General features: G+C 27.4%; 1 protein-coding gene across 1 annotated transcript in view; it reads right to left on the reverse strand.

Annotated features, from left to right (window-relative positions):
- Positions 1–4927: 4927 nt before the first annotated feature.
- Vha14-1 (V-type proton ATPase subunit Vha14-1) overlaps positions 4928–26886 on the reverse strand; it is a 28296-nt gene continuing 6337 nt past the window's right edge. The window contains exons 2-5 of the mRNA XM_067265656.1: positions 25176–25257; positions 20538–20620; positions 12327–12449; positions 4928–5318 (exon numbers count right to left, since the gene is read on the reverse strand). Coding sequence (XP_067121757.1) covers positions 5289–5318; positions 12327–12449; positions 20538–20620; positions 25176–25257 — 318 coding nt within the window. The 3' untranslated portion in view covers positions 4928–5288. The remainder of the gene's footprint in view (positions 5319–12326; positions 12450–20537; positions 20621–25175; positions 25258–26886) is intronic.

A 26886-nucleotide genomic window follows, 5' to 3' on the forward strand; every position in this document is an offset into this window, starting at 1 on the left:
AAAATTAAAAAGTCACGTGAGCGAGGTTATGACCTACGACCTTCGTTATGTAATAGGGTGAGAAACGTGAATGGCGATTTATTTTTATCTGCGTTGAGAGATAGGTTTAAAATTATCTATTTTTGCCCTAAATTAATTTAATTTTATCTCCGACGGGTATTAAATGTAAATAATTTTAATAAACAAAATTGATGTAATCGATTTTTTTTTTATTTTTTGAAATGCTTCGTTTCTCCGTTAATGGCGCTTTGTGGCATTTTAATATTTTAAAAGATAACTTTAAATTAACTAATTACGTCTATACAAGTATTTTAAATATACTGAATACAATACACGCAGATTATATATATATCTTATATATATATATATTTTTTTTTTCTATAAAATATTTATCTATTTAATTATGACGTCATCCATATAAATATTTTTTTTTAATTGGTGAAAATCGAAAAACCACTTAAGGGACCGACTCGACACGCACCGATAAATATAAAATCTGTTTAATTCGATTTTTTTTTATTTCTTCCTTTTATTAACGAGGCACAATTCTTCATTAATGTAATTATTTCCAACCACAGTCTAATAAGTGTCATATTTAATGCAAATAATTCGCGCAAGACGGAAATCAGAGCGTCGCGTCGTTGAACAAACCGCGACGCGCTACGCTAACTACAAAATCTGTTAGCTTTGTTCCTTTTTCCTCATAACACGATATTATATTCGTCACTCGTATAATTATCTCGCATTTAATTGGTCATTGCAATCGCATGCCACAAAGTAATCAGTGCCGTGACAAAGGCAACATGCGAGAAGTCGAAATATAAAACTGTTCGCATGAACTAGTTTAACGAAAATTATGGAAGTAGCTGAAATCGTATCAATTTTAACGAACTTTAATTTTAAGAAGGAAACATCGATAAACGATGTAGCGCAGACGTCGCACGATTCATTGACGACGACGACGACGACCCCAATAAAAAAATTGTGAACTCGATTAGACAGACATTCAAAAATCGATCATAACGATCGATCATTAATTAAATAATGTATAATATATTAATGTCATTAAGAAAATAATAAATTGGGCTTCCTTAAAAACATGTTTAAATATTAATATTTGCTATATGACGACGAATTTTTACAAAAGTTGCTTCGGTCACGTGGGTAATTGATCTCCCCAAAAAACATAATATTTTTAAGTTTATAAACCCTATAAAGAGTTAAATATGTACAAATTTTATGATAAGATAAATTATCATTTTAAAATCATAAATCATTTATGAACGTGCATTATTTGCGACGTTGCGTAGCCGCGGGATTTATTCGAATATTTTCAAGGACGAGTTGTTTACATTAAGAATTTAATGTTAAAAAATATTATTTCCGTTCTTTATTGATTTTTTAAAATGCTAATAAATCGTCGACATCAAAAAATTACTTATATATGTTAACACGAGTATTCATCATCATTATTTGTCCTAAAAAGACATCTTATCTTCGAGAAATATTTTTATATTCGTTCTCGCTTATCTATTATTTGGGACGTTTGCCAATTTGAATGTTTTTAATTATGCCGTTTTATGTAATTAACAATTTTTTAAAAATAATAAACTGATGTTTTCCTTTATAAGACCTATTCATCTTATTTTATATTTAAACAAAAACATTTGTATAAGCAGATTTTGTTTATATCATAAGTGGCATCTTATATTGCGACATCGCGTGATATCGCGCAATTTTTACACCTATAATTATTATTTTTAAATATTCGTATTATAAATTCGTCGAATATATAAAAATTTTTAATTGCTTATTTTTTTTATTTACTTAATATAAAAGAAAATAATGGAACAAAATTAATCACAAAAAGTTCATTCTATTATTTACTAATTTAATTTAAAATACAGCATCTGTATAATACTGTTTCATTAATTATGTTTGTTGTTTAAAGTCAAGTTTATAATTTGATATAATTAAATTTTGTTCTGATAATATATTAGATCTGATTGTTTATCAGATATAAATCCTTCCTAAAGTATTATATTCTCTTCCATTATATCAGTTTAAGACATGTTTGATAAGAAATGATGAATGGTAACAAATATTTTATTATCTGCATTGAGCTAATTGAGTTTTTGTCTTATTTTCAAAATCAATAAGAACACCTGGATCTAAATCAAAACTCTTCTATTAAATTCAATTATAAACACAATTATCCAATTACAATCATAAGGAGTAATGAATAAATTTTTTAAAATTATTATAAGATGAAAGAGCCTTTTACCTTATTTTAAAAAATATTAAAAAATCACTATATTTATAATTTTGTATATTAGCAAATCAAGTTTATATTTAGTGAAAATCAATTAACTTGATCAGTTACTTAATTCCTATTATTAATCACATGAAATTAACTGATACATGAGAATATCTTATCATTACTTTTTTATATTGTTTTAAAGCATATTATAGGATATTGATAATAAAAAATTCTAAAAGATAATTATTAAAACACACCTTTGGGCCACTTCCTGCTGCTTTGATTCAAACTCTAATTTTGCAAAGTGACTATAATTTTGATTAGTGAGAACTTTTTTAATATTTCTGTCGGAAAAATCACATGACATTTTATCAATTTCTAATCATTCTAATCAAAAAGTTTAAAGTTCACAGTTATAAATAGTAGAAAGTATTCATTAAATATATAAACATGTACATTGTAATTTTTTTTTTTAGAATTATCAGATCCAAACTGTTGGTAGTTTTAACATGTGCATTACTGTAATATATCTTATATTGATGCTATGTGAAATTTGTAAAAGTAAAATAATAAAATTTGCTATTTTATAATTTATATTAATTTATTCGTATATGTCATCACTATTCTACTAATACTTTTTTAATAAATTTATATGCACAATCAATATCTAAAGTTTGTATATGTATATGTATTTTCTAGGAAATTATGTATCTTGATTTCTCAGAACTATATTCACAACCAAAGATCAAGAACTAGAAGTTAACCAATTACCATTCACTTTACTTTTAGTATGTGAACACTTATAGGTTATCTTCTAACTCTAACTTTTATCTTTGGTTCTGAATACAGACATCAGAGAAATAACATTTGTTCAGAAAAAATAATTGTAAATATGTATCCATATATAATTTATGGAATAGATAAGCAGATAAACATTCTCAATTATCATTCCATTATCATCGTTAGTTCTAATTATATCTCATAAAACTTAAATCCTGTTACAAAATGCCTTATAAAGGAACTTTTTCTATTTTTATAACAAATTAACTGATATATATATAGTAAATTAAGACTACTATCTGCTTATTTACTCTATAGCTGAAATTTATGTATAGTACACAACATAATAATTATAATTAACATGTGCCTAATAAGACTCCCTGTATTGAGTATAGTAAAAAGCATTATTCTTAATTAGAATATATTTAATAACAATCAATCAATCAAATTTATTGCTCATAGGTTTGACTAATTTGAGAATACAATATTACAATTGATTAATAGTTAATGAATAATTATAATTAATAAAAATTATTATATTTGGAAAATTTCATATTTATATGAAATATAAATTTAGTAATGGAAATATAAATAGATATGCTTGTCTCTTAATCAAAATATTAATTCAAATCACTTAAGTATAAACTCTAAGCCAAAATCAACAAAATATAAAGAATGGATTTATGAAAGTTATTAATTTTAAAATTAATATTGTTTTATTTTGTTGCAATATTTTTTTTATACATTTTAACCAAACTATATAATCTGTTTAGTGTGTACTTGAAATTAATGTTTAAGGTAAATGTAAATAATAACTTTTAAAGTTAGCTTGAAAAATCATTACCATTTATATATCAGCTCTGGAAAAAAGCTGTATTCAGATTAATTTGTGTTAAGAGTGAATCACAAATTAAATTATTACTATGCTATTGTAGGATAGCTAGAATTTGGATGTAAAATAAATAGAAAAAAAACCAATAATGAAATGTGAATGAATATATTTACTATAGTCTTTTCCAGAATAAGACTAGAGTCAATGTTTATTAGTCTATATATATATATGTATGCAAAGGAACATAGTACCATGTTCATTATGAAGTAATTACGTTTGAACTGTTATAAATTATTTTAAATTTTGATATTTTTGCAAAAAATCTGAGATTATAAAAAATGTCACATCATCATATGATGTAATGTTTAAATTTTTGAAGTTTTTATTCTGTTCTAATTTATTCAACTTTGCTTCTTGGTGGTGGAAGTGATACATATTTGAGATCAGTTCTATTCTTATTCTGAAAAATGCTATAAAAACTTAATATAATTAAAACAAGATGGTTTTTTACCTATTATATAATAAAAAGCATCACGCCATTATATTAACTAACAATAACAGATAGGAAAAGCTATTTCTGCGAATAAATATAATGATAATATAATTTAAAAGTTTTCAAGAAATGAAATAAAAATTCATATTCTTCAATAAATATAAAACATTTTGAGTTTAAATGAACAAAGTTAATCTGGTATCTTGCAAATAAAATGTCAAGTATTGAATATGAGAAACTATAATATTGTTTTTGACTGTATTAAACAAAAATTTAAAAGTATTACATAAAACTCTAAGATAAGAATGTATAGATTTCATCCAGAAAAATAGTTTCAGTTGAAATCATTTCATAATATTTATAGTGTTGCAATGAATTCCATTAAAAAAATATCAACAACATTAAAGATGTTATCATTGTTTAATAATATATTTTCACAATTATTGGATAAAATTTAGTATTAGAGAAAATGTACAAAATGACTCCTTACCAATAAAATAAAAAAATATTTAGCAATATTTCAAAACAATTCAATTTCTTAACTAATATAACTTATGAAAAGTTCCAATCAATTTTTACTTTATTTAAATATAATACATTTTATAACATTCATGAATAAATAATTTATGCAACAACATTTATTCTAGAACTATAAATTATTTATACATTTCTTAATGCATAGTTTACTTGAATACAAAAATATTACAAATAGTTTTAAATAAGTATACACAAAAAATTTTCAACATTTTCCTTACATTTTATTCTGCTGATGATCATTTTAAAATTTTGCTCCAATTATTTTAATTATATATATAATTTTTCCAACTTAGTAACTGATATATGCTTATGGAATTCTTTATATCTTTGTAATAATAATGAAAATCTTTATATACAAAAGATAAAGACATTCAAATAACAAATAATTAACGATAATCTTCAGCACTAAACAGTCCCTGGAAAAAAATGAATAAATTAGTCAAATTCAAGTAATCATTTTATATATTTATAATAAATTGTAACAATACCTATAACTAATCATTCTTAATCTTAACTTTTCAATAATAATGCTAAGTAAAGCAAATATTAAATAAAATGACAAGGTAATATCTAACTATTCTATATATAATTATAATTATAAATGTCTTTTCATATAATTTCAATTATTTAAGATAAATGTTGATTATACAATAGCATTTTCAACAAAAAAAAAAAAAAAAAAAACATGGGTATACTATAGATTACCATCTATGGAATTTTGGGTCTTTGGGTATATATCTGAACTCAGGAGACCGAGACGAGTTCAACGATATCCTACTTTTGGACCGGAGATGAAAAATAAAAAAGTTATTATACTTTTTTCCAGCGATCGTGCAATGATAGGGAGTCGCATCGCTCTCTCTGCTAAGTCGGCCTCGCTATCGCAATTGGAAGTCGCGTCGCTTGCTGTTAAAATTGCCTTTAGTAGATGTTTCCCCCCCTTTTTACTTTGTTCAAGAACTATCGTGAATCAATAACTAGTGACGTTTAGCACATGGCGGCCTGCCGGCAGCTCCCCTCCGGGAGGTCAGTCGGGAGAACAAACAGTGGGAACGGCCGCCATGTTCGCTGCCATAAGTAACATTAACCGAAATGGCAATCGCACGATGATTGGAAGTCGCGTCGCTCTCTCCGCTTTCGTATCTCGTGTTTAACCCTACTGGAGATGACCGTAGTCCGACGCCATGGTTTGCAGACTTTACCGCAAGATGGCAGTACTAGCAACTATGGTGCCGTCTTCATGAGAGCATTAAAAAAGTATGGTAACTTAAAAAGTATGATAACTTTTTTATTTTTTGTCTCCGGTCCAAAAATAGGGTACCGTTGAACTCATCTCAGTCCCCTGAGTTCAAATATATAATCAAAGTCCTAAAATTCCATAGGTGGTAATCTATAGTACATCCAAAAACATATTTTATAGTTAGCATAAATTTTAAAAATTAAGACAAATATTTTATTGTAAAGAAATTTTGTATAAAACTGCTTTTCTTAATATTTCTAGAATCAATTTAAAATAAATTTTAAAAGTATTTAAAATAATATTTGCAATGAAATCTACAAAAATTTCTTTAGGAATGATAACTAACTGTTGTGTGTCCCACATTTAGAATGAAGCTGACATGCTGTAGTTCACAAATGCACAGTAAAAAAAAGGTCAATCTTCATTATGTGGAAAATAATGTATAAAAGATGCATTAGAAAATTATTGAACACATTTAAATTGCTATATCAAATATATCTAGTAAATAAAATTAAAACACTACAATAATTCCAAAAATAGAAATCATGACATGCCACAGGTCATTAGGTCAGCAGTGACTTATTTTTAAAAATTCTTTAAATAGTGAAATAAAAGGTGTCATGGAAAGAATTTGACGATTGGGACAATTGCTTAACTGTGGCAGCAAAATAACACAATAGACTAGCACTATTCAAAACCTGGAACAGACTACAGTATCTACAGACTACAGACTACAGACTACTGTATTATTATTAAGTAATAATACTGAAAACATAATTATAATTATGGAAATATTTCTTTAAATTTCTTGACAGCTTATTATTTCATACACTGATAAATAGATTTGAATTTTGAGATAACATGGAATTTAATAAATGCTGTTGTAAATCATAACTACAAGATTTATAACTAAATTGTAACTAGAATATTATAAATAGATGCAAAAGACATTTAAAAATAGTACAATTTTACAAAGCAATAAATTAAACAGAATATAAAAGAAATGGCATACAATATCAAGTAAAAGCAAAATTTCCACTGATTTCAATTTAATATATTATATTTCATATTGTTACAAAATAAATTATCATCAATACTTAAAATAAATTATGAAAATGTTTATTATTATAAATATTAAAATCAAACAACAAACAAAGATTTATAAAAAATACATTATACAATATATTCAACATGTTTTTGGTTTTATATGTAACAGGTGTATGAATTTAATATGTAATTTCTGCTACAAATATATCATAATCCAAACTGTATATCATAACTTAATGCTGGCTAAAGTGTAGATTAAGTCTTTAGTCAATATAATATAATTTAAATTCAAGAAAGTTTCTTAAATTCTATCGTTACATAAAAACTACTTAATGTTAATTTCATAAAGAAGCTTTTGACTTTAAATGGCAAATTAGAATAGATGTAAACATTTGATGGTGGAAAAGATAGGTTGTTGGTATACCAACTATGAAACTTAGCTTTCTGTATGGCTTTCATAATCAATTAATTTTTTATAAATATTATTCCTTGGAATATTTAATCCAAAAAACCAATCGTGTTCCATTGAATCCAATAAAAGATGCAAAACTACATAACTTTCCAACATATAACTAAATTTTACATACCAATTATTAGTATATGATCTCTTTGATTTAGATAATTTTTTGAGGTCTTCCATTATAATCATAACTAAATTATTTTCATTTTCTTTAATTCTTTTTAAAAACTTCAAAATTCTATTAATTAAAAAAGGAATCAACTGTAATCTATTAACATTATGCCTGATGGCATAACCAGGAACAGACTTGTACAAGCAAAACAATAATTTTCTTATATATCCAATTTAAATAATTTCCAAATGATTAATCCAGTCAGGACACTAAATGAGAAGAGCATAGCAGACAGAATTCATACTGTATTTTCAAGATTATCTGGGAAGACCATGAAATCAGATATTTCCGTATGGTAAAAACCGGCTGCCAGTTTAAGTAAGGTTATGTGTCCCTCTCTAGAGGGCTGATTAAAAAAAAAAAAAAAAAAAGTTTTTATTCTAAAACTGTGAAACTGTCAGCATTACATCAATTTAATTTCTTCAAATTGTTTTCTTTCTAATGACAAAAATACTTGTGGAATTCCAAAAGGGCTTTCTTTTGTGTGTATTTTATTGTTATTTGATTCAAAAACATAAAAATAAAAATATTAAATTTAAGGAACTTGAATCACCAAATGATTGCCTAAATATCAGGCTATAATATGGCTAAGTAAATGATTGTTATAAAGTAATTTGTCACTAGAGGTAGACGTTAAGTGCCATCTCTTAAGTAAATTAATAATTATAATTAAATAAATAAATTATTACATAAATTATTCCAGAAGGGGCTTGAACCCGCAACATCCGTCTGTTGTGTGGTGCGCTGGCCAGTTACGCCACCCGGACCCCAAGCGAGCCTTTGCTTCCAGAAATATATTAATTTAGATATAACCTCACTTGGTTAAATATGGCACTGGCTGGGGGCAACTCCTACGCCCACGGCCTAAAAACATCTCCACAATGGCACTCAGCCAGCTATCACATTACCCAGTGAGATATATATTTACCAATAAATTTTTTTTTATTTCAGAAGGTTCTAAATTCATTTAATAATTTATTTATTTAATTATAATTATTAATTTACTTAAAAGATGGTGCTTAACATCTACCTCTAGTGACAAATTACTTTATACCAATCATTTAATTAGCCATATTATAGCCCAATATTTAGGCAATCGTTTGGTGATTTATTATATACTACTCGGGCTTAGCGATGTTATTATTTTAAGAAACTTGCTTAAATTATCTCAGCTTACACCTATTGCAGGGGTGGCAAACCTAAGGCACTTGTGCCCAAAGTGGCATGTAAGGAGAAATCATCTGGCACGAAATATATCATAAGATTTCTGTCTTTTTCAATCATCCTTTCGGTTTATCATCTGATCATCTTTTTTTCAACCAGCTTTGTTACAGTTATTTTAATTAAAGTGTATTCATTTAATTTCTTTAAATACTGTTATTCAAAGTCTGAAACTTTGGCATGCATTAACATCTTTAAAGCTAAGTATGCTTACAATATGGCACGCAAACACAAAAGGTTCGCCATCCCTGACCTATTGACATCCCCTTTGTGTGAAATTTGAGAGGAAGGTGTTATTTTTAAGGTCAGTATAGCCCACACTGATTAACTACTACTATTAATGTCAACAAGTAGTTAATTGTTTTATTATCTTGTAAACAAAAACTCTCTTTCTGATTTTAAGTCAGTTGAATTACAATGTTCTTATTTTATTGTACTTGGAAGAATGTTTTCTTTAACATTTAATTAACAACGAGTTTTGTTAGATCTGATTAATTTTATATTTTAGTTGTAGTTTAACTGGCATGCCTGTAATCCCAGGGTTTCTGGCATGCTGGTCTCCCCATTTATATGTGCTATGATAGTTATTCCACAAAAATACAGTAATAATTATCCAAATTAATTAAAAATCAACTAAAACTGCACATCTTTTCAATTGTAGGATAAGTCTAAACTTATCTTAACTAACTGGTCCTATTCTAAAATGCAGGTGTGGCCAAACTTTTATCCCTTAGGGGCTACTTTTTCGGTAAAATATAGTCTGTGGGTGACTATGAATATGGGCAAACAATTTTAGGATTTTTCAAAATTTTCATAGATATTTTAATAAATAATTAACAAGAATTTTGAACTAAAAAATATTATGGCAAATAAAGAAAACAAATAATTAATTTAATAATAATTTTTTTATTTTATGAAGCACAATAATATTTATTAAATTAAAAAAAAATACAATGCAAAGAAATAAATACACAAAAAATTTTAGCAAATAAAGAAAAAAATGTTAATTATAATTTTTTTATTTTATGAGATGAAATACTTATTAACTTAAAAAAATACACTGTGAATAAGCAAATGAATAAAAATGTTTAATTGGAAGAAATCTGACATTGCATAAGTGCAGCAAGTTTTTCAAAATTTGGCGATTGCCATTTATATGCGCATGCGTTGTGACTACAATTAATTTAAAAGTTAACATTCATTTGCATTGTTCATCGGGATAAATACAAACAGTATGGGTATGTTGCACAGTCAGTCTATTATTGTAAGAATAAATTATCGAATTAAGATTTTTAAACATTAATTTAAGTGAAAGCAAATTGTTCAACTTTAGCTTCACAGGCTACTTTCAAAACCTTCGCGGTCGACCACGGTCTATGTGTTGGTCACCCCTGCTATAATGTCATTATTTAAGTACCAATTTCATTAAAATATCTATACAGTTTGTATGTATTTTCAAAATTTAACTTGTGCATTAAAAATTTGTGAGTGAAAACTAATTTATTAGATGGGAAAATTTAAATACATTATAACATTTCTATATTTTTTTTATGTAACATAGTTATTCCCTAAATTTATATATCTTTCAGTTATTCTCCTTTCATTAGATTTCAATTCAATTTGATATAAATTGTCATATTCCTAATTATTTAAACAGGTTATTAATAAAAAATAATATAAGAGTATATCCAACATTATGTAAAATTTGATATAAAATGGTTAATGTCAATAAATGGGTAGAGTAGTCGTGTATGCCATTTATGTTATCACATAATTTCAGGACATGTGGAATTCATGCTTTCTATCTTTGTTGAATAGCTACAAACATAAGGCAGATATTATTTCCAAACTTTCCATAAATTGGCCTATCAACCTGTAATATCATAAATAACCCATGATCTGTCCTAAAATAGAAAGAAAATTTAAAATTTTTGGATGATTTTCCCAAAAGTTTGAAAAAAATGAGTTAAAATGTTCTTGTCCCAAGGTTTTCAAATAATCTTTATTATGTTCCATTTATTTTTCTGCACATACAAAAATTTTTTCTTGATAATACACAATATTCTATCTAAAACTTTGAATAACAAAATCTAGATTATTATTATCATCCTTCCTAAGAGATTTAAAATGCAATACTACTTACATCACAACTATTTTATCAACATTCTAAGATTTTTTAACTTTAAGAAGTTACTATTTTCAGATTTTCAGACTATACAAATGGGGTAAAGAGCCTAGAGCATCTTGATCTAAAAGATAATTGTGATATTTCTAATGAAATATAAGACTTAAATGAAAGACAGCAAACATTATCTGAACTAAAAAAAAGCAACAGAACAACAAGTTTGCCACAGCTGCACTCTCTTAAATGAAATACAGAGGTTTTCAGAGATTAAAACATTTAATAAATTTCATTACAGTATAATGTTTTTGGTCTGATGACCATTGATATTTATTCTATACATTATAAAATAATTTAATAGATAGATAAAATAAATAAAAATAAAAATGTATTTATATATAAAATTAAAAAGAAAATTATTCCAGCATAATTTTATTTTGCAATTTTCCATAAACAACATTCTTGAATATCTACAAAAAAACTTTAAGAGGAAAAAGTCATATTAAGCAAGGGAATATTATATATAGGTAATAAAAACAAATCTATTATCTCAAAAATTAAAAATAGGATAACTCTAGAATATGGAATCATCTGATTAAAACAAAAATGTTTTTGTTTATTTTATTTTAAATTTAAACTTTGTAAAAGTATAAATACATTTATAGAAAGAAAACAAAAAGTTTGCAAGTACAGTACATAAAACTGGACTTAAGTGATTGTTAGCAGTTTACATATTAAAAAAAAAGTGTAAAACTATTTTTAATAATACCACTGTAAACATTTTTATGTCAAAAATACTTATTATACAAAATGTTTTTGTTATTAAATTCATTAAATCAAATTGAAAGAAATGCAAAGTATTTAGAATTTAAATTTTTGTTGTAACATTGTATCAATTAGATGATTAATATTTTCTATGTAAAAATTAGAAAAAATATTCATTTATAAATTATAACTTCATATTGTATAAATTCATGGTTTGCAGTGTTTGTATTTTAGCTAAATTATATACATTATCACCATAATTTGTTTTTGGACACAATTATTTAAACAGTTTCTTAATAAGACTTAAAATTTAAAATGTTAAGTTATGTGTTTTATGTTAACTACAAACATATTTTATATCAAATTTACTTAATTGATTTATATATAAATTACTTACTTTGGCTCGACGTAAAATTGAATCTTTAGTTGGATCGTATGGATGATCTTTAGATGGTATTTCCAAAATTGTTGGAATTGGATCAAGATGACTATCAATTAGATGACGGATTCTTTCTGCAATCTGTTAACAAAATTATAAAATTAAAATTATAAACTTTATATCCAATAATAAAAATTCTAAACATGTTTCCTAACAACAAAATATATATGAACCAATTTAAAACCTCAGAAATAATTAAATATCAAAATATTTTTTGTTAAAGTTCTGTAATCTCTAAATCATTTAATTAACCCAATTTTAAACCAAGCAATTTTGATAATTTTTAGCAGTAAAAAAGTTTTTATAAATGAACAGAAAATTATTTTAAATTTAATATACAATCACCATAATGAGTAATATTCTTTAAATCAATATACCATATGAATTAAATAATCCCAGTATTACAAATCTGTTCAAAGCACATTTGTGAAAAATTTGCAAATTACATTAGTAAAAATTTGAAATAGGGGTAATGCCTCCCTAGCAACTATTTTCATTTGTTCCAGTGGTATTATGTCTGCATTTTACCAAAATTGTGCAACTTAGTGATTTTTATCACAAAATTTCAATCCAATCTCATAACCTTATTCTCAACAGCTCATTACAGCGCATTCACTAGTTTATTTTTATTGTTCTGATCTATACAGTAATATTTTATTATAAAATGTACAGTATTATTACAGCACTTTCATTGCTATAGACTGCATGTTCCTATATACAGGTATAAATTCTAATAGGAAAACTATACAAACTTATTCATTGTATTATTACTTACAAATATATTCAATAATAATTGCTTAGTATGCCAATTAGAGTTTGTAATATTTAATATCATGCTAAAAATCATGGATTAATAGGTAAACAGATTCATTTGCAGTATATTTTAGTGTAATTTGGGGAAACCAATTGGGGTTTGAAGTATTGTAAAAATTTTTTCTCTGTAACAGTATTTGGATGGGTTGGGAATGATTTAAAGTTTTCTTGTAAGAAATAATGGAAAATACTTCTTGATACTCAAATCAATTTCAGAAAAGCTTTGATTCAGACAATGGTAATGCTATATATTTTACCAATTTTTAATTATTATTTTAAGTAATTAATAGAAGGATAATTGTTCCTTAAATCAACAACACAAAAACAATAAGAAATTCTGATTCTTTATTTCATTTGAAATATATTTTTATTCCCATGGAGCATTCCTTATTCAAATGTAAAAGACACATTCAAAATGCATATTCTATGGATGAAATAAAGAACTAGACTTTCTGATGTGTTGTTGGTTTAAGAGTCAATTACCCTTCTATCAGTTACTAATTCATCAATTCCTTTTTTAATTAAAATATTATTTTAGTCTATTTTATAACAAGCTTATTTTCATAACTAAATTTGGACTTATTTTTTGATTTACAATAAAAAAAATCTATACAATATACTGTTTTAAATTTCATAAAATACTTGATAATAAACTTATATTTAAAACAAGTGTTAAAATATTTGTATTTATAATAAATCATAACAAAAGTCAAAGAATAGTAGTATACATGTTTTGACTTATGTCATATATGATAACTCAGACAATTTCACACAGTGTATCTTCTAATTCAGTGGTTCTTAACACAAAAGTATTGCCAATTGAAAAATTTTCCTAATTTTTTATCATGAGCCATTAAACAAATGTATTTCTTTTCACAATCCTTTATTCATCAAAACAAAATACAGTAGAACATCGATTATCTGAATGCCAATCAACCAAAATGTCAGTTAACCAAAAGCATTCCAGTCGGACTGTGTCGTGCTGAATCAAACGTTTTTGATACTAGATTAACTTCTAAAGTATAATTTTTTTTGTTTTTATATTTTTCAATATATTTATTTTGTTTATACAAAATAAAGAAATCATTTTTAATGATACAATAGCCATGATTGTTGTTATAAAAATTTTCGTTAGGCTTAACATCAACAAAAATTCAACGCAAAGTGACACGCAACGAAGAAAACTTTCAACATGGGATATATTAATACACTCAAACCTGTTTTTGTGAGATTTTTTATCTGTGCCTTCCCTTATAACAACTTCCCTTAGTTTCATAGTGACTGCTTTGTAGTTCCGATGAATCTGACAGTTATAAATATTGCAGTAGAAAGCTTTATGAGTTTAAATCTTGCTCTTTCTGATCTTGAGAAATTCGTTGTTTCAGTCAAAGACAGATATTCCCGACTGGGGGAAAAGTTTGACGTGTTGGAATGTTGGCATCGTCGGCCAAATGGAAAAGTTTGCCAGAAATGACATCAACATCAACACTACGTCAGTTGCATTTGCCGCTCTTGGACAAATAAAAAATCACACAAAAACAGCTTTGAGTGTATTTTCAACATGAGACTTTTTTTTATGCGGTCCCTATTCACCGCATAAAAACGATTACTTTTTAATTGTGTTGTGAAAACTATTTTTTATAGCTACTTGTGAAGTTTTGTGCGATTTTTTTTAAATGCGTTTTCTTTTATGTAGTCCCTATCCACCGCACAAAAACAGGTTTGAGTGTATACTATTATTGGGATATACTATATTAATAATGTAGTTTTTTAAACATAATCAGTTATCCAAAATATCGATTTTCAGAACAACCCCAGTCCCCAATTGATTCAGATAATCAACGCTCTATTGTAAACCTAATCATAACAAAGTAAAAAAAAAATTACAGTAGAGTGTCGTTAATTGGAACGTCGGTAATTGAAATGGCCGGAAATTGGAACGATTTTCAGTCGGACTGTGTCGTGCTGAATCGAACGTTTTTGATACTAAATTTACTTCTAAAGTATAATTTTCATGTTTTTTATATTCTTCAATATATTTATTTTGTTTGTACAAAATGCAAAAATAATTTTTAACGATACAATAGCCTCGATTATTATTATAAAAATTTTCGTTAGGCTTAAAATCGACGAAAATTCAACGCGAAGCGACACGCAACAGAGAAAAATTCAACAGGAAGCGACATGCAACGAAGAAAAATTTGAACATCGGACAGGTTAATATATTTTTTGTACAAAGTCGGAAATTGGAACAAATGACTAATTGGAACAACCCCAGTCCCCAATTGATGCCAATTTTCGACGCTCTACTGTATTTAAAACATTCCAGCTTTAATATTAAGTAAAAACTAGTGATGTAACGAATATTCGGTTATTACCCGGTATTCGGCCGAATACCGAATATTTAAATCACTATTCGGCCAAATACCGAATATTTAATTACTATTCGGCCGAATACCGAATACCTAAAAACAGGAGTAAGAAATAACAAAAACACAATAAATTAATTATTTTTGTAACTTTTATTAATGCTGAACATTAAACTATAATTATTAAAGTTAATAAGAAATAGCATCTAACTCTAGTATTAAATTATTTCGTAGTTAAATAATAATATAGCCTTTATCTAGCCCGATATGGCATTGATGGTGTGTAGGTTAGAATGTATTGGGCATTAATGTTATTGTTTAGTTAATTATGTTATATTCGTATTCGCATATATTTTAATATTTATACGATATTTTAAAATGAGTTATGAAACGTTTTATTGGAACTTATCGTATTTAATAAAAGAATTATCTATCTATTTCTAGAAGATGAGTAACTAATATATAATTTATTTTATATATAAAGCAAAGAATGAGCATTTCTCATTATATACAAAAGATAACATTTGAAATCATGTTAATTTTAAAAATATTGACAAAAACAATAGCAACAAAATATTACAAAACTTCACAAATAGAAACTCCCCAATAATATATTTGAACCGTTCCACAACTGGGGAGAAACTAGACCATATTATGTCACCACTAAAGTATATCCTTAGTGTACTATTCAGTCTACAAATACATAGTAAAAACAAAATTTTAGTGTTTAATTAAAGAGTTAAAATGATCGATTGCAAATAAAAGAACTTGGTATTTGGATGTAAGTTATAACTTACATCCAAATACCAACAATTGCCGAATCATATCGGGCTATTTACGGCTATTACATAAATTATAAACCAATTTGGCACTAGAGGTAGACGTTAGGCTCCATCTCATATTAAGTTTAATAATTATAATTTAATTAATTAATTTAAATGATTTAGACCTAATGGAAGAAAAAATCGTAGTGACAGCGAGCCAATAGAGAGCACGGTGCGCGATCCTTGCATAATGAGGTTTGCGCGCTAATTTTTATGTGCGCGTTAATCAAGCCGAATAGTTTGGCCATTCGGCAACTCTCCTGGCCGAATATTTGGTATTCGGCCACGCTCCTAGCCGAATATTCGGTATTCGGTTGAGGCCGAATATACTATTCGTTCCATCACTAGTAAAAACCAACAGCACAACCACAAAAATATAATACACAAACAATTATCAAAGCTAAAAAAGTGATTGTAAATGATTAAAAAAGTATCAAAGCTAACATGTGACCATTTCTTTAGCTGTAGAATAGAAGAAACAGTTAGGCCGCGACTCCACTAGCCGTAAAACAGCGTAAAAGCTTTTAATCACGTGACCTATTTGCGTTTGCGCTCGGATTGTGGTGGAGGTCCGGCTATCGAAGCTTTTTACGGCGACAGTACTATTACGGCGTATACGTGATATATCGATATAAAGACAATAATTATATTCTACGAGTTTTTTCTGTACTATACTTACAAATGTAGTAAAAGTAATATCTCTACTTTCAAATATTGACTTTTATTATTATATTATTAAGATAATATACAGCACTTATAAGCTTAGCTTTATTATTATATACTCCTCTAAATTGAAGGATTTTCCTTTGGCCGTTCATATCGCGTGTTTTAGGCATCCATTATTATAATCGGGATACCTCTTGTCGTAGATACACAAATACTTTCGGATGTTTTCGATAAATCTTTCCAGATCTTCTAGATTAGCCACGAGAGAACGTACACAAGAGCTCGTTTTCCGCCATTTTCACACCTTGTCACGATGACCTAGATTTCACTGACTTCTGATTGGTGGATGGTACCGGTTTACGGTCGTATTCGCTTCGAAAGTTGAACACTGCTCAACTCGCTTTTACGTTGGTTTTACGACCTGCTCAGGCGTAAAATATCATAGTCACGTGATTAAAAGCTTTTACGGCGAGGGGTTTTACGGCCCTTTTACGGCTAGTGGAGTCGCGGCCTTAACTAATTGCTTTGCATTAGTAATAAAAATATTTGTTTATTATACAACACCTATTTTCATCTAAACTGTTTTATAATTTAGTCACATGGTTTTTTGGGATTTTAATTTTCACAGGCATTTAAATTTCTACAGACGTATGAATGGGAAATACTGATCTAGTCCCATGAATGTTAAAGTGTATATAATATCAATCTATAAGAAGGTAATAGAACAAAGTATAAATTAAAATAGTAAAATAAGTATAAGAGCATAATATAGAAGTTTTATTTTATTAGAATATTAATAAAATTTCTTTATAAACATGAAAACAAAATGTTAATCCATTAAGATAATATAATGTTATATGATAAACAGCATAACATTTCAAATATATGTGAAAGAAATAAAATATAATTATAGCTAGCATTGGAAAATTGTTGAATAATTTAAACACCTCAAAATATTGAAAGTGAAAAGAGATATTTTCCATTGAGCTAATATCATCAAATTTTTTAATTTTATAAACATTAAATTTCAACATTCTAATAAAAGTTCCATACATAACTTTTGCTAGAGAAAAAATAAGAATTCATTTACCTAACATAAAACTGTAATTTGAAGAGTTTTCATAATTGGACTGCAATTTAAAAACATTGCATACCATTAATACACAATTCTCATCAAGCACCTTAATTTGCTGAGATTATTTATTTCAATACAAACTAACGTTTTTTTTCAATAGGTCATCTTCAAGTTTACAAAACTTTTGGAATGACAGTTACAAAGTGTTCCAAAATAGATCATCAAAATTTAAGATGAAAACATTAACAGGAAAAATAATGGAAAAAAAATATAAAAGAAAAACTACTAAAAATGTAATACATTAATATAATAAGTAACATAAACATGAAAATAAAAGTATAAAATGAAATACAATAACAAAATATTAGTAAGTGAGGTAAATTAAGAGCTTCTAAAAACTTATTAACCATGTACTGTACTTCCATGCAGATGGTAAACTGTCTGCGTCTCTTGCATTAATACATGTATCTTCCAACTTGCTCCTGTAAATTTCAATCTTATCTTTTCAGCATTCATCGCCAACATTGGGGAGAGTAAAAACTTAATTATATCTGCCTTATCCCATTTTACCAACAATCATTCAGCCTATGCCATCTGAGAAAGTAATGTATTGTTGGACCCCTTTCTGACAATATATTTATGTTCTTTATGTCTAACTCCCAAATTTCTTGTGGTAACCCTAATATAACTCTTCTTAATTTCTTATTGTATGTTTTTGTACAGTACCTTATACACTCCTGTTTTTTCTTCTTCTCTTATATTATCCTTGTCATTTCTTAAAATTCTATAAAGGTTCAGAGCTATTTTCACAATTTATTCTTGACTCTTTGCAGTCTGCAATTTCTTTCATAATGCCTTTTATATTCCTTTAATATTATATTTTATATTTAAGTTCACTTTCATCAAAAGTGAACTTTGCAATTTTGTTGAGTCCACAATTCTGAGCCATTGGTGTGTCCCCTTCGTAGCTTCTAACCACTCGTATAATTCTCTTTTTGTCTATCCACACCACTGATACAATATAGATAAGTCTTTCTAATGAGAGTCCAAAATGCTGTCTGTATGTACCAGTAGAAATCATTTGGCTGGGATGGAGAGTGGGATGTGTGTCGGTTTAATATTTACACTGGTGGTGACTAACTGCACTTTTTTAAATTTGATGTTAATGTCCAAAAAAATGTATCTTTAGTGAACTTTTTTGTTCCATCCTCAGTTTTAGCCCGTTCTTGTTAATATTAACCCCCATCAAGGAAGTCACTAATTTTTTGGTTATTCTTCCATAAAATAAAAACATCTTTAAAATACACAACATACTTGTAATACCTGTAAATTTCCATTTCATCTGTCTGTCTATTTGTTCTTCCTTAATCTCAAGAACAGAGTTAGACAGACTAAAGCCAAGACCAGATATGAAAAGATTAGAGGCAAGAGGCCTCGATTAACTATATACAAACTTCCAATGAAAACCAAAAGTCATGTTATTTCAATTCAAAGATTTTCCCCTGAAAGGAATTTAGATAGATGACCAGTATAACTCTATTGCTAACAAAAAAAGTATGATGTACAGGGGCAAGATGCTACTAATTTGAGGTGGAGAGCACATACAGTAGAGCGTCGTTTATCCGAATCAATTGGGGACTGGGGTTGTTTGGATAACTGATTTTTTTGGATAACCAATTATGTATGAAAAAATATATTAACCTATCCGATATTAAAATTTTTCTCCATTGCGTGTCACTTCATGTTGAATTTTTCTCCATCACATGTCACTTCGTGTTGAATTTTCATTGATTTTAAGCCTAACAAAAATTTTTATAATAATAATCGAGGTTATTGTATCGTTAAAAATTATTTAGTTATTTTGTACAAAGAAAATAAACATATTGAAAAATATAAAAACAAAAAAATTATACTTTAGAAGTTAATCTAGTATCAAAAGCGTTCGATTCAGCACGACACAGTTCGACTGGAAAGCTTTCGGTTGACCGGCTTTCAGCTAAACAACGCTCTACTGTATTTTAAATTAAATAAATTTAAAAAATATGATTAAAACTTTCAGCCTGGCATTGTGATGATGTCATAATAAATAATTGTTCACTTACATTCAAAAAGGCAGGGTGAGGAAGCATTCTTGTAATATATCAATGATAATTTAAAATGTTACCCTTAACCTAACATTTTTTTCATTTATATGAAATTAATATATATTATCTAAAAATTTAAGTTGAATAAGTCACTTACTTATCTTAAAATACATTATATGTACTAAATTACCTCTTTCAAATTAAAAAAATTATAACAAATTTAATTTAAACAGGTATATTTGTAAATTTGTGTACATGAAATAATTTTACAATAAATTAAATATACAATAAAATTTATTTTACTTAACTTATCAACTTTTTAAAATGATTCTACTTACATTTTGATTTATAAGTATAATGTGGATATCGTCTCGTTTTATGAATGATTTAAATTTATCTTCAATTTCTCCATTGCTTGTATCTAAAAATAATTACATTTTAAAACTGTATTTTATCATCATTATTTCCATCTTATGAAGATACCTATAATTTAGCAAAGATTATTTTTTTTAGATTTGAGGAATTGAAACATGAAACCATTATATATGAAGCAGTCATGAAGATGATGGTCACTTCATATTTCCACCGTAAATTTTCTTTCTAACAAATTTTAAGACATCTTTGGTTTAAATAACCTAAAGTTTGTTCATAGTGACAAATATACATAAATAGCTAGAATGATCATTTAAATACTAAAAACAAATTATATGAATACATTGAGTAGTTTGCTTCAAGCTATAACATATATAGCTTGCTTGATGCAAACTATTCACTACAGTATATGTATGTACAGTACATTGGTTTCATACATATAAACTACTCTTCATTTGTAATTTTTTTGTCCAATGGCTTCTTTAATTTTTTAAAAATTATTTTAAGATGTAGTTCGCTCCAACATGGACCACCATTAATTTTCTGTGATTTACTCTTCATTTGTTTTGATTGAATGAAAACACACATCAGCATTATATGATTAGCCACAATTATGCTCATTACAGCCATCTAAAATGAAGTCAGCATGTGATAAAGAATAAGCAATGATATTTCCAACTACAGTATACTACCTGGATTATATAAGTGGCTGAAAGTACAAGTAGACAAAGTCCAAGTTTCCCAGTTGTGTTACAAAACAGATAAGATTCTATTGATACATATCTGTCATGATATAAATGGACAATGTCCTTTGATATTTAGCTGTTTGTCATGGTTGGCAAAACGTATAACACGAACTTTTACATATTCTGTTAATTTCAAATTTTATTTATACATTTTTATCACAGTTGTTGTGTTTCTTATGCTGTATTTCATTCTCTGCCACAGCACTGATGAAATAAGATGATGTTTCTTTATTCTTTATTACAAGCCATGCATTTTTATGTATTCTAAGAAATTATATGTAAAATAAAATTGCTCACATATGTTGATGTCTGTTTAATAATAATAATAGGTTAGTGGCATTACGTAATTCTATTAATAGTATCATATCATACGTTTCTGAGGGGAATAACATTTTGGTGTGCTGCAAGTAAAAAAAGATTGCAGAACACTGCACTAAACAAATCAAGCAGACCAAGTATGCTTAGTGTTTGTAACAGTATATAAACATGTAAGGAACTGAGTCCAAGCGTTATTTTTATTTTATTATATTTTGTTTGGGGCTTATGTTTAGTTAGGACAAAGGTTCCCCACCACTCTCTTATTAGTAACCAAAAAAGAAGATAATAAACCAACTCACAAAAGAACAAGCACCGTAGGAAAAATTCACGCGCACTTGCGCTGCCCAGCGGAAATAAACAGTCCGCAGAGAAAAAAAAAAAAAAAAAATGGAGGGGGAATCTCCACACTCACTAGAAAAGAAATACTTACTAAACTGTCATAAAACATCCCAGAAAATTGTGCTAAATGCTTTGTAAATGGTTTATAAGATTTTGTCGGAGAATTGAAGCTGCCAGAAAAAAATTGGATGTTAGAAAAACTAAGTATGTAAATAAGGGGAGTAACCTAGCTGAATTGTGATGTCACCTCACAGCATAAAACCAGCACGCTAACCGAAGACAATCGAGGTGATTCCTGATCGAGGTGTACTACTGAGTGAAAGATTCAAGGCAAAGTCCAGATTGAGAATTAGACAATCCAAGGTGTTTAAAGAGGAATTCGATTTGATGATAGTGAAAGGATTGAGGAAACAGGTTCCTAGTATAGTGAGGTGACGGATAGACGTTTAGTTCGTAAGAGATTTTGTTCATAGTTCTTAAGTATTTGATTTGTCAAATTTTCAAAGGGGAATTAAGATTAAGTTAAGCTAAGTAGCTGAGTTTTATTGTCGGGTTGACTTGTTGATTTTCATTAATAAATTTTGTTTTGGATTATAGACAATTGTACATAGTTAAATTCGATTTACTAATTAAATATATTTGAAACTTTTGCTTTGACTTGATATTTGTCGTTATTCTTACTAATTTTTTTGGTGCACGCGTAAAAGCCCAGGCTTGGCAACTAATCCCAAATCCGCGTAAAGTACCCGTTAGGTTAACGGAAGTTTTACCGGCCGCAGTTAGTGTCGGTTTCCTAAGATACTAAAAATAGTACTTTACAAACAGACCAAAGTCCATAAAAAATATGCATATGCAATAACCAAGTCCAGAAACCATTTAATACAACCTGACATTCAATGAGGAGACAATTACAGATTTTTCTGAACCCAAATGGGTGCCTGAGCAGAATAAAGGCATTTTATCACTGATAATAATGCCAACATGTTACCAAGAGGTGAAAAATACAAGAGAAACATGAAAAAGTAGAAAATAAATAAGCACAAATTACTTTACTATAGTGGGAATATTACATTGACAGGCAGTATAAGAATACTGCTAAGGAAGGGCAAGGTTTACTTGCCTTTCCTTAGTCCTAATTAAAAAGAAAGTCCAAGTACATAAGGTATACTCAACATATAAAATAAAGAACTAGAAGCATGTACTTAATAATATTCCATGTTCATAATAATATTGTGGAATGTCTGCAATACATTTCCAGCACTGTTCTTATTACTTTTTTATGCACCATTTCATACAAGGTCTGCTGGTCATTGTTTGAAGCAATTTTCTCATTCTGGAAATAGCTTTTGCAACTGGGTCTTCTTGTATTTAATTGATTATGAAAACACAGAGCATGTCCTAGTATTTTGCAAACTAACAGTGACTCATCCATAGAGACATGAACACGTTTGCACAAGATGCTGTCAGTCCTCACCCACAGTCACTATTCACTGCAACTGCAACTGCAACGTTTTTAATTAAAGACTAAAAGGCATTAGATTCATTTACTTGAAAGCAGTCCCCAGTGCTTGTTCAATTTCAGAGATTCTCAATGGGGTCAATATAGACATCCTGCGGTCAATTGAGAGTCAACGGAAAAACCAGATACTTATTGTACTTTTTGAAAATTTTAGATAATTTTCAAATAAGAATAATAGCAATTATGTGGAAAAACCATTAACTGATTCCATAATTTACTTGATGTATTATGCAAATTCTTGGAAAATAACAAACATTTTAAGCAGGTTGATTGAAAAGAATGTTTTCTATATGGGGATCAATGCAAGAAAAGGTTTAGAACTCATGGTCTATTTGTATTCTGAGCCACTCATATTTAACTTAAATATCTCATGGAAGTAAGCTGACATCTTACCACATAATCTTCTGACCAACTTGCTTCCTTTGTATAATTTATAATCATATGCATTTTACTCTGATTAGCCTAAGGACAATTATGTCAAAATTAAAACATTAGATGCTGATGCTGTAACTCCTGCCTCTCCCCAACCTAACCTTCACCATTATTAGTTACAGTGTAGTGTTTTATGACAGGTTAGTGAAAGAAACTGCAACTTAAAAGTAGCAGAAAATATTGTATACAAACTTATTTTCAACACAAATTTGAGTTATTCAAACTTACTTAAAAATGTTTGAATTATATATAAATAGTATATTATTATTATTATTTAACATTAATCATCAACAAAATAAACAAGTTAGATACAGTGGAATTTCGCTTAATGAGCATAATTTGTTTCAGAGTCTTACTCGTAATGCGAAACACTCGTTAAGCGAAACAATTTTTTCCATAGAAATTAATGTAAAATACGACGATGCTTTCCATGCTGAGAAAATGGTCAAATGTTTTATGTACATTGTTTATTCAAAAAAACATTGTACAATACACACTGTTAAGGAGCGTGAATCATCATCATCTTTTCTTCTAGCATGGAATAAACCATCCTGGAATGAAAATTCGATTTGCAAAAACAAAAAAAAAAAAAAAATTACAGCTAATATGTTTGATAAACACTCCAAATGATGTGCCAAATTCTTGGGTTATGTAAAGGCTATAATTAAATATTAGAAATTAATTAATTTGACTAGAGGTAGGCAGTTTTGTTTCCATCTCGTATTAAATTTAATAATTATAAATAGTTAATTTTTAATTCGGACATTTCTAAAATTTAATTTGGAATAAATCATTAAATTTAATGACCCAAGAATTTGACGTATCGTTTGGCCTGTTTATTATATAACGGACTATGGTTGTTGATGTTTATAAGTAATATGTATGAACACAAGTTTGGAAAAATATGTGATCATAAGTGACACTAAGATGCTAGTGGAACGAGTGCTAAACACAGACTGATGGAGCATGCCATATGCGCACAATTCGGGACTTCCCCTCTCCTCATCACTTGTTATGCGAAACATTGCTCATTAAGTGAGGCAAATTGTTACAATTTGTTTTGCTCGTTATGTGAAATACTTGTTGTGCGAGGTGCTCATTAAGCGAGGTTCCACTGTATATTGAAATGATTTGTGTATAAAAAAATTAAAATTATAGAAAAACTTACATATTTATAAATTTGAAAAATATTTAAAGTTTTCTAATAACATAATAATAATTAAAAACTTTTTGATTAATAAAATACTCACTCTTATCAACAACCATAAAATTTGCCTGTCTTGATTTATTCATTTCTCCAATTCCTCCCAATAAAAACCCTACACATGTATCCTATAAATAATTATTAATTAGCATATTTAAATTATCCTAGAAAAATATATATAAATATTTATGTTTATTATTAAATTTAATATAATATAAAAATATTTACACAAAAAAATCTCAATTGTACTTTATGAAAAATCAAAAACCAACAATTTGCAGTTTTATACAACTTAAGATAAAAAAATTTAAGTCAAAATGAATTCAGCATGTTTCTGCATTTAAATAATATTTACATATTAAACAGCATTTATGAAATCTCAAGAAATTTCTGCAATGATCTTGTATCTATAAAACTATAATTTTCAATATCTCTTTCACCCTACAGTGATCAAGTCCTTTACAGATTAATTTTCTATATACTTTAGTACTTTTTCCTGACAGTGACAGCATATTATAGCACTTTAAATGAATACATTGAGTCTATAATTGTTTCAATTTTATCAAACATAAAACTCTTTTTTATATACAGGAATGCCTCGCCTTATGTCAGTAATTGGTTCCAGGAGAGGCGACGTAAGTCGAATTTACTTGTGTAGTTATGACGTAAGTCAAAACTATGGTGAAAAACGCCAATAAAGAGCACTTAAAGACTGCTAAATAAGATGACAACACAGAAACACAGATGTTTTCATGTTTCGTTCTCTAGGATTTATGTTGATTATATTAACATTTACTGTAAATGTACATAGTTTAATATGATTTTATGTGCTTTTAACGCTTTTCTAGTGATATTACGACTTCAATATTTGTGGCGGATGAATGTAAAGTTGAATAAAATGACTTAAACTTGATTTTTGTTTTTCCATATACTTTTTTGACAAATGACATATAATCGAGAACAACGTAACTTGAGGTATACCTATACCTGTATTGCTATCTTCATCTCTTATTTATCTCTTACTTAACTTTTAGTTACTCTCTTTTTTACATTATCTTTTGTTCTGTATATACTTAATTTCAAGTATGTTTTTTATAAGTTAATATTACAACATAAATAATGAATTTTATAAATTTTGCATTGTCATATATATATATATCAATATTTTACTTTCCTAATATTTTTAAAATAATAATTCTCTAACTAAATTGTATTTTTTTAAAAATAACTTATATTATGAATAAACAAAAATAACTTCAAATTTTCAATATGTAATAATTTCAATAGTTATTTCAAATTAAATAGGAAATAAAATTTTTTTCAAGTTTTATATGTACATAATAATGAAAATTAGAAATTTAAAAAGTTTGAATATGTTATGCATTATGAAATAGTGATGCATCAAAATATGATTTAGTCATGCATGGTTATATAACAACTGTTAAATGGGGAAAAAATAGAACTTATCTTGTCAATCATTCAGTAAAATTGGCAAGTTTGTTAAAGACAAACAAAAATCTGTCAAAACTGATAGATAAAATAAATTTATTTTTATTTAAAATAATGAGTGTTTTATCTAAACTATAAAATAATTAGGTGCCATCTCTCAATAAATTTAATAATTATAATTAAATTAATTATTCCTTGTATAACACAGTAGTTACATTCTGAAAAAGTGCAGTTATGCAAATCCATGCTATACAAAACAAAGGACTAATGCAAAACAGGGTTACATTTCAGAAGTTAGCAAAAGTACA

This window comes from Centruroides vittatus, unplaced genomic scaffold, assembly GCF_030686945.1.
Source record: "Centruroides vittatus isolate TY-2023 unplaced genomic scaffold, ASM3068694v2 contig_2349, whole genome shotgun sequence".
Taxonomy (NCBI): Eukaryota; Metazoa; Arthropoda; class Arachnida; order Scorpiones; family Buthidae; genus Centruroides; species Centruroides vittatus.